This window comes from Macrobrachium rosenbergii, chromosome 13, assembly GCF_040412425.1.
Source record: "Macrobrachium rosenbergii isolate ZJJX-2024 chromosome 13, ASM4041242v1, whole genome shotgun sequence".
In the NCBI taxonomy this organism is placed as follows: domain Eukaryota; kingdom Metazoa; phylum Arthropoda; class Malacostraca; order Decapoda; family Palaemonidae; genus Macrobrachium; species Macrobrachium rosenbergii.
The window spans coordinates 43,395,342-43,405,213 of record NC_089753.1 but is presented as its reverse complement, the minus strand read 5'-3'; the positions used below and the strand labels follow the sequence as shown (position 1 = coordinate 43,405,213).

The window sequence follows — 9,872 nt, the reverse complement described above, 5'->3', positions numbered from 1 at the left end:
GCTGATCTAGGCCTACAGCTAACCGGTTTCAGTAAATCCTACATATCCTGTAGCGCCACAGTCAAAACTACTCGTAGAAACACCGTAAATTATAAGGCAAATCAAGATAAAGCTGAGAAAAAAATGACCTGAAGGGTTTTAAATGTAGCCTAGCAGCAGATGAAGGCACAAGAAATGGTGAGTTATAGGCCTATCCTAGGCTATGTGTCTTTGATATACTGAGCCAGAACCCAGTGGCTTCATTTGCTTCAAGCACCGTTATACCAGACATATGCCTACCCCTATTTCTAACTTAAGCCTGGGCCTATGTATCCACCAGCACAAACTTAGGGTAAAATTTCGTAAGTATGGGCTAAGCAATTTTTCCCATAGAAAGATTAATTACTACAGGCTAATTTCCTTGGTAGCCTTTACGAATTATTCTGGACACAGGAGCAAATGCAGAGTAAGGGGTCAGGGCTACTGTGGGGTAGTAGGTATTTCTGTAGTAGGTTTTTCACATGGACTATGACACAACCAGGTATACCTTCGCCTAACTTAACTTAGGACGCCCTGTCCCAACCTGGCCAGGGGCTTTGCTACTCCCCTCGATCCCCCAATTAATTCTTGACCGCTTAAATTAATGTCAGTGGTTTACTACTCCCCATTGTCACCACCCAAAGTAGCCCTTTGTTGGCCGACTCGGTTGAGCTTCAGACTGTCACTTGATGGGCCGGAGTTCAATTCCCGCGGCCGGCTGATGAAGAGTTAGAGGAGTTTATTTCTGGTGATAGAAATTCATTTCTCGCTATAATGTGGTTCGGATTCCACAATAAGCTGTAGGTCCTGTTGCTAGCCTAAGTAACCAATTGGTTCTTAGCCACGTAAAATAAAGTCTAATCCTTCGGGCCAGCCCTAGGAGAGCTGTTAATCAGCTCAGTGGTCTGGTAAAACTAAGGTATACTTTTTTTTAACCACCCAAAGTTCCGAAAACTTGGTCTCTGGGTTTAAAGCAAAATGCATAAACAGAACATGAAATTACAACAAAAAACCCATATTTCAGCAGTTACACATCCTCACCTATTTTAGGACACCAGGTCCTTACCTTATTTGGGTACAAAGACCCCAATCTAACCAGACATTGAGTGCTGAAAGTCATACAGATAAGCAAGAATGACTGACTGATTTTAATTCATAAATCTCGAATATCCAGCTTGGTAATAATTTGTGATGACACAAGTAAAACCCGCCTAAATTTCCTGTGAATAAGGTAATTGTTTAATTACTAATTAATCACGAATTTGTTTTTGAGTGCTAATGAAAAGGAAAATGACTTGTTCGCAGAGTGTCCCCTGGCTCCTTGATCTGTGCTTGGCCAATGGAGAGTGTTTGTGTGTTCCTCTGGTGTGTGTTTGGAGAAGCTGGACTCTAGAGTTGGGCAAATGTAAACTGACTGTTTTGTATCAACAAAATAATAACATTAAACATGCTGAACTTTTAGCAAGAAAATTATTTGATTTGGAGATTTCCTTGTAGGATATTTAGTAATCATGAAGTTTAATAATACCATTGGCATATGAAAATGAGTTTGTACTCATTCGCTATATGTATATGATATGTATAGCCAAAGGGCTCATTCCTATCTTCCAAATACAGTGCTGTATGTGTAATATTTACACAAATTCTTCAGACTCCTGTGCCTCTGTCCCTTACTGTGTTACTGGGAGTATATAACCTCTCAACTCTGACATAATCTTTTTATTACTCCTTAGAAGGCTTTAAAGTCCACATCATTGATGAAAAATTAAGCAAGAATGGTGTACAATATAAGCCTCTTTGATACCCAGTGAGAATAAATTATGAGAAAGTTCACATGATTACTAACTATGACGATATGCGGGGTATATGAAAATATATTAAGTTTTACGTTTTTATGAGGAAACTCACTTACACTCTGCATGCATGTTCAAAACCCAATAACTCTATAGTTCTGAAAGGACATACTGTAAGTAGGAATAAAACAGCAATAATTAGATTACATTTGTTTATTATTTGAATATAGTATTATGAATTTTATATACCCTCTATAACTGTCTATATGCAAAGTATAGTAGTACATATACTGTACAGTATTTTGTATGTATTACATCTTGTCAAGAGAGTAAATGACAAATTTGTATGAAAAACCCTTACCTGTATTCAGCAACAGAATGATAAAATTACATAAATGCAGTGTGCATATAAAATGTTCAAGTATGAATATGCTGTCTGGACACATATGGTGACTAATTTTCCAGTAAATTATGACTGGCTACCCATTTTGTACTTGCAATGTCATGCCAGACTGAATACCACTTCCCTTGACAATCTTTGGCTGAACTGTATGTAGTGCAGTAGCTTACAAGTAGAATAGTTTTGTCTATTGAGTATCCATTCCCATCTTCCGCTTTTACAGACAACAGCTTGACTGCTTTTTCTTTTTGAAATGAGATGATAAAGTTCCAGAAAGAGGACCTTCAAGTCTGAAACAGTGATTATTTTATGTTTTATTAGTCAACCTCTGGGTGTTTTCTGTCATGCCTACCCTTAAGGTTGCATTTTAGTGTATCTTCCAAGTTTTTCTTAAAGAACATGTCAGTTCTTCCATTTATAATGAGTTCAACTATTAGGTCAGTCATCAAGTTAAATAAGAGTAAAAACAATATCCAGTTACATTGCAAGTGCTTATGGAGCTGGCAGTTACCGCAAGGTTGGTAATGAGGGTTCCAGGCCTGTGGAACTGATGCTAACCCTTGGTTTATGGTATTATCTGTAAACAGAAATTAAACTCCAGGTACATTTCTGGATATCATTATTCTCTCCTATGAGTCTGATTAGTACTGAACTTTAATAATCTAGTTTCAGCATTCTATCGCTAAATACATTCTGCTGTATATGTACACATGAGAGTGAGATTTCGAAAATAAAATGTATTTGTTAGTTTACATCTACTCAATCCTGTGGCCAGCAGCTCCCTGGACACACCGAAAAGAACCCTCATCTGGCCAGGTACCCCTCCACTAGTAGCTTTGTATGTAATATTGGTGTGCCTTTTTTATGTAAACTAGTGGGTTTGTAATGAATTAGATTTAGTTTTAACGATCATATTTGTTTAATCCAGTCCCATCAGTTTTTATATGTCTTAGTACTAGTTTAGGATGGCAAGCTTCCTTGCTTAAGAAAACTTAAACTTGAACACTGAGGTAGGCACCCCTTCTGAGTAAGAGGAAGTCAGAAGATCTTTGTACTAACAAGGGGTTGAGAGGTGAACCAAAACCCTGTACAGTAGTAGGATTGTTAATATCACAGGAAAAGGTGGCCAAACTGAATGAGTTCATAAAGAACCCATCAGCAAGTATGGCTCAGCTATGGTCCCACACCTGTTTTCAAGGAAAATAGGTGCAGTTACAAAGGTAAATGTACTAGTAATGAGGCAGTTACTGCAATGCTTCAAGAAGTTTGGAAGAATTATGAACAAAGCTTTACCTGAAACAATGATGAAATCTCAAGAAAAAAGTTTATTTACCACTATCATCACCAGAGGTGTTACCCAGAGGGATACCTGGCCAGGTGAGGGTTCTTCTGGGAGCTGCTGACCACAGGAATTAGCCGATGTAAGCTGATGGAATTGAGTTAAAGAAGTATCCATGTGTACATTTTTACAGTGAGTTTATGCACATGTAGCTGTATTTATGTAAAGGTGTATTACAGTATTCTGATTCCACTTATAAGAGTACAGAAATTCATATTCTGTGAGTTGTTTGCTGGACTGAAGCCAATATTTTTTTTTAATGATGTAATCCTTGGTAAAATGTATTGATCCATGAGTCATACACTTTAATCATTAATGGGCTACTTGCTGTCAAAAGGTTTAAAGTGGAAAATTACAACCTCTGCAACCATCGCCAGGGTACTTACAAACAGTCCTGTTATAAACAGAAAAAATCATGTTAACTTTAGTTTTCAATGATAATATGGCTTACTGTATACATTATGAAGGAATTGTTGGTACATTATTAACATCCATTGTATCCAACTGACAAAGTACCTCATAAGTTGAGAAAAAATGTTATTGGGGTTGAGTTAGTACAATGTAAATTTCTTATGGTCAAAGTAATTTATACCTTAGTAGATAGGATGCAGAGAACAAAAGAACGAGTACTTGGGGATAAGATTGCTATCACAGCAAGAATGTTCCCTTATCATTTGAAAAGAAAAAGAAAATTTCATGCTATCATTTGGACTGTATAAACAGTATACTGTATTAATAATTTACCTCCAATCCAAAGTAAAAACATTCCAGCTAAATCCATGAACCCAAGTATGGGGCTGGCTTGTTCCCTCCTTTTGAGACTGCTCATACAACTTGTAGCATTGGATGTTGACTCCTGGACACTTTTTAAGACTATTCCTGACTCAACCATGATGTCTAACCTGTTTGGTAAAGAAAATTCCTTGTATGTTTTTAGAATATTTTCAGTAAGGTTAAATAAATGCTAGGATACAATGCTTTTTGGTTTGTTGAGATAATTTTTTGAGGAGCTTTTGTGACTATGTAAAAAATTAGGATAACTACATAAAAGTGTAAAGAGTTGTTAGGATTGCCACAGTAATACACTGTATGTTAAGAGTTAATTATTCAGACGCTAGTTGGATGAGGGATGTGAGGTATACAAATTTCATTTTGTAGTGATCTCTTATATTTATAAGTCTCATTGTATTATTATTATTATTATTATTATTATTATTATTATTATTATTATTATTATTATTATTATCATTATTATTATTATTATTATTATTATTATGGAACAATCCAAAAAGTTTCAAACCTATAATGCAAGCTTCTGCAAAATACATGATATATTTTGTACTGTTTCTTCAATGCATTTGTATTCATCGTAGCTCGTCATTGTGTGCCATTTGTCAGGTCTCATGAACACTATATTTTTTTTTTATTTCCCTGTTACAAACTCCTAACTTTTTTGCAGCCTATTAATGGATCTACACAAATTCCTAAATATTCCTTTCAAGGTAGAAGAAAATCTTCCGCTCAGTCTGTAATTTGAGCAAGCTGCTATAGAACAAAGGGGTTTCTAGTTGGACATGTTATTGAATAGTAATGGCTTTACAATGAAAAAATCAAGTCTTGTTCTAATGAAACAGTATATCTGTTTCTATCCATGACTTTTACATTGAGTAACAATTTGGGTGGGTGCTGAGCTGAGCTGTTGATGTCCAAGGACATAAAGAGACCTTATGGAACCAGCGCTAACCTCTGGGGTAAAAAAGCATATGGAATCCGTAGCACTAAGGCCCAATAAGAGATCATGGTTTAGAAAATCTTGAATGTAGGAAAATGCTACTGTATACTGTAATTTTTATCACTGCATTAATGACCACTTCTGAGAAGAGATTAACATTACATTGCACAAATGTAGATGAACTTTGTGCCCCAAAAATGTGTTATTAAATACACAAAAGTACTTGGCACTGTCATTTCTTTTTAAATGTTTCCTGTGGCTTCAGCCAACAATCATATCACTTGTATATTTATTTTTTTTTTAGTATAAATGAGCTCGTTAAAAGTAAAGCAAACGAAAATCCAGTAGGGTATACAAAATACATTGTTCTGCTTGGCTTCTTGGCACCCTCAATAGTCCTCCTAGCTGTCAGTTCTTACCATTTATCAAACTCCTTTGTAAGTTTGCTTCTCTTTGGAAATACATAGGCAATGGACACTGCAAATATAGGCCTCCTAGCAATGTGAAAATTGCACTGTCCAGTGGCTGTGAAATCATCATGTATTGCCTGTAAAATATGAGTTTTATTATTAGTGAAGAAAATTTCTTTGTATAAAGATGCAAGAAAAGGTATTATGAATATAAAAACTTCATCGGATTCAAAGGAACATTTGTGGCACCCCTAAGGACATGAAATGAATGAAGGAATTTGTGTAGACTATGAATTAGATGAATAGTTCCTGTGTAAAAATATAATCACATGCCAGAAACAGAGAAATAGAGATAATGTAGAAGGTTAAAAATATATTACTTCTTGATCAAGCAATGCTTGTAAAAATGAACATAGAGAAAAAGTATCAGCAAATAAAATTTTTTTTACAAAAGTGGAAGCACAAACTTTTGAAAGGAGGCATGCAAAGACCAGAAGAAATGTAGGATATAACACTTTGAAAGGAGAGGGGGAGAAAGACACATGGGGGAATTGAGACGTGCAAAGGACAACTGATAAGGATGAGAAAGCCTCCAAGCCTTGCTAGAGGATATCCTGGCAAGAGAACAGAAGAAGAGGGAAGCTGGTAGGGTGGTGGCAAAGGAGAAAAAGGTTGAGGAAGAATGGAATCAAAATATCAACACAGGAGAAGGATGAGAGATGGAAAAAGGATGATAGTCCAGATGCAAAAAAGGCATGGATTGGGGTCAGTATTTGGAAAATCTACAGAATGAAGAAAATTCAGGAGAACTGGAGAATGTTGGCACGATAGAGGGAAAAATATGGGATGTGGCTGCTTAGGAAGATAAATAGTGAAAAATTCCGGTATCATAAGGAATAATAAGTAATTTAGGAAGAGATGGAACCAGCAGAGGGTGGGCGGGAAGAATATTTAAAGACAATGGAATGTTCTATGAGAAAAATATAGAGGAATAGCACTTCTGCGGATCTTGAGAGGGTATATGATGAAACACCAAAAATTAATCTGACAGGTATTATGAAAGCTAAAATGAAGACAGTGACAGGTATATCAGAAGAATTTAAATAAGGATTAATTTTTTTCTCTGATTATTGCTAAGTCTCTTATTGTTTGTCACAGGAATGGAGGAAGCTACTAAGGATGCAGAGGGAGGTCCTTGCAAGGTGTGGTATGCAGATGACCCAGGGTTTACATCAGAATCATAGGAATAGCCTGTAGAAGCTTTAAGACCGAAGAGTTTAAAAGGTAAGCACATAATTTTTATAAAGTGAATATTTAACTATATTAAATGAAAATAGATATGATAAAAAGGAATTAAATGAAAAAATTATTTGACTAGATCGTCTTACTTCGAACTGGAAATAAAGACGCCAAAAATGTTTCTGACCCCGTCTGCTGGAAATGAACTTTGCAGTGCATCCAGGAATGAATGACATCACTCCATGATACTAAAGACAGCCAAAGTATGTTAACACTACTGCATCCCTTAAAAATGCGCCAAATTGTGACATTAAGAGTGCCTTTCATGGTGCTTTAAACTTAACATACCACAGCCTCACCCCTACTTACTACCATCCTTACCCACAAACAAAAAAATAAAAAAATATACACATATATATTAAGTAAAAAAAGAAACGTATTACAACCAGACCACCTTTTGTGTAGGTACTGTATATCAGTATGCAGTAATAAAGTTTGGGTTTTTATCAATCAATCAATCAATCATTTCCTGTGGCACCCATGGGGATGCATAGGGCCTCGATGAACTCACACCACCACATTTGAAATCATACCTCCTTGAAAATAAATTACAATAAGACCAATTAAACGAGAATTTATTTATAACAAGTGGCTTGCTTTTCTCCTGATTTTTAGTCTTGACCGGCGTTTTTTGCTTGGTTTTTATCGTGCTGTGTTTTGTTATGGGTCTCACTAATCTATTACCTTGTAACTGGAATAGTACTTACGTACTCAGATTTTTACGATCTTGAGACCTTGTTAGATGTACTTTTTAAAGAAGGAAGAGCAGTATGTAGTTGTTGTGCTGAGGAGCCTTTAGATCTGACAATTTGTCGATGATTAAATGATTTTGTACTTTTACTATTGTATGTTGTATTGATGTATCCTTTGAGAGAAATGTAGAATAACCATTGTAAAATGGAAATAAAGTTTTGATTTTTTATTTGATTTTTGACATTCTGTTCTGGGCTAACTCCTCAAGATCTCCCCAACATTCATCTCCTGCTTCCTGCCTCATTATCCTCAACCAAGTCTCCTTTGGCCTACCTCTACCTCCTCTACCAAGGGCAACCCACCCTGGTGTATCTCGTACTATTCCCTGTCTTCTATACACATGGCCTAGCCACTTTCAGCTTGAGAACCTAACATACTCATCGACCGGCTGCACCCGTTACTTCTCTAATTCTGTTATTTGGTATCCTGTCCCTCCAATTAATTCCTAATATTCTTCTGAGCACCTTATTTTCAAATGCTAAGAATTTGTTATCGTAAGTCACTCTACTGTGCCATGACTCTTGCCCATAAATCAAAATACTCCTAACTATTACCTTATAAATTTTGATTTTTGTATGCACAGAAAAATTGCTATTTTTCCAAATACTTTTAAGCATTCCCATTGCCTGATGAGCCTTTTTTAATCTTTCCATAAATTCCGTGCCCTGAGAGTCATCCTTATCTAATAAGTACCTAAATATTTAAACTTATCCACTTGCTTTACAACCAAGCCTTCAATTAGACAATCCTGTGCAATTTTAATATTCACTATTAATAACCAAACCAACCTTTCGACCTTCACTCACTAGGCACTCCAACACTCTCTGCTTCTTTTCTGATCTCTCTGGGTTTGTATAGTTAGGAAAAATCCAAATTATCCTAAATTTATAGTTATCTGTGGAAATTTGCATATTATTGTAAACAGTAGAAGTGACATAGTCGACCCCTGGTATTCGTGGGGGATGCGTACCACAACCTCCTGCAAATAGTTAAAATCTACGAATGCTTGACACCCCCCCCAAAAAAATGCATATAACTGACTATTTTGATAGTTCAAATACCAAAAAAAAACTTTTAAAAATGCTTATATCTGTGTATTTTAATAGTTTTATAAAAAAAATGCATTTAGTCATGAAAATATTAAAATACAGTAATCAGTGAATATTTCTTATGAAAAATACCGTTAACAGGCGAATATTCCGCGAATAATGTGTATATATGTTCCACAGAAAAATCTGTGAATAGGTGAAGCAGCGAATCCAGAACCGCGTATAGGCAGGGGTCCACTATATATCCATTGTAGGAAAAACTTTAACCTGTACTAAATACATTTACGGACTGATCTCGTCACTTATTCTTTCAAGAATATTCATTGTTATTACTTGCTGGTATCCAGCCACTTTCACACCTGTCAGGCTCTTACCTTTCTCATGGTGAGAATGTCGCAGAGTACTGCAATGCGCTCAGTCTTAATTCGTTCTTTCGTTTCATAGCATCCATACACCATTTCACTTTTCCCGTCAAATACTTGTTTATATATTCCTGCTGTAGCTTGCTGTGGTTTAAGGATATTGGTTGATTATTGAAATTTAGCAACAGAATTAAGATGCAGAAAATGAAAACAAATTATACTCGACTGTATTCTAAAAGTTATAGAACCAAAATATTTTTAGTTGTTGGCACACTCGCGGAGAGGTAAAAAAATTGTAAAGACTAGTTTCTACTGTAATTTGATGTTAAAAGTAGGTCAGTCCTAAGTGCTCAAAGAAAACAAGTCCTTTGTGGCAAAAAGAAAAAAGGAAACATACCAGCAACAACTGATGAAGAGCTGTCCCTCTCTCCAAGGCCCAAGGGATCTTTCTATAGGATACCAAATCTTCCAAGGAGTCCACAGGAATAGTCACCTTAGGCACAGCTAGTATGGAGGTCAAGACACACAAATAGGCTGAGTCTAAAATGAAGGCAGCAATCAACCATGTCCCTAAGAATACTCGTCCTGTTTCCGTTGTCGGAAGAACTGATGAAGCTTGAAATGGAAAGTATTCAGAGTAAATTTAACTTATACTTCATTAGGCATCCTTAAAGTAGTGTCAACAAAATTAAATGCACTTGTGAGGGACTGAGTGGA

The 9,872-nt window shown here is 36.0% G+C and overlaps 1 protein-coding gene across 1 annotated transcript; it reads right to left on the bottom strand.

The window, feature by feature from the left end:
• Window positions 1-3,589: 3,589 nt before the first annotated feature.
• On the bottom strand, window positions 3,590-9,290 carry LOC136845245 (uncharacterized). Its single transcript, XM_067115336.1, has 4 exons — window positions 9,168-9,290; window positions 5,702-5,829; window positions 4,295-4,452; window positions 3,590-3,944 (listed from the first exon to the last, which is right to left on the bottom strand). Exons 1-4 carry the CDS (start codon window positions 9,249-9,251, stop codon window positions 3,871-3,873), a joined length of 444 nt encoding a protein of 147 aa, XP_066971437.1. The 5' UTR covers window positions 9,252-9,290; the 3' UTR covers window positions 3,590-3,870.
• Window positions 9,291-9,872: the final 582 nt, after the last annotated feature.

Coding starts and splice junctions, on each gene's coding strand:
- LOC136845245 (XM_067115336.1), bottom strand. CDS start 9,251: ATGGTGTATGGATGCTATGAAACGAAAGAACGAATTAAGACTGAGCGC. Junction 5,830..9,167: donor ACATTCTCACCATGAGAAAG/GTAAGAGCCTGA, acceptor CATATTTTACAG/GCAATACATGATGATTTCAC. Junction 3,945..4,294: donor GTTTTTACTTTGGATTGGAG/GTAAATTATTAA, acceptor TGTTTATAACAG/GACTGTTTGTAAGTACCCTG.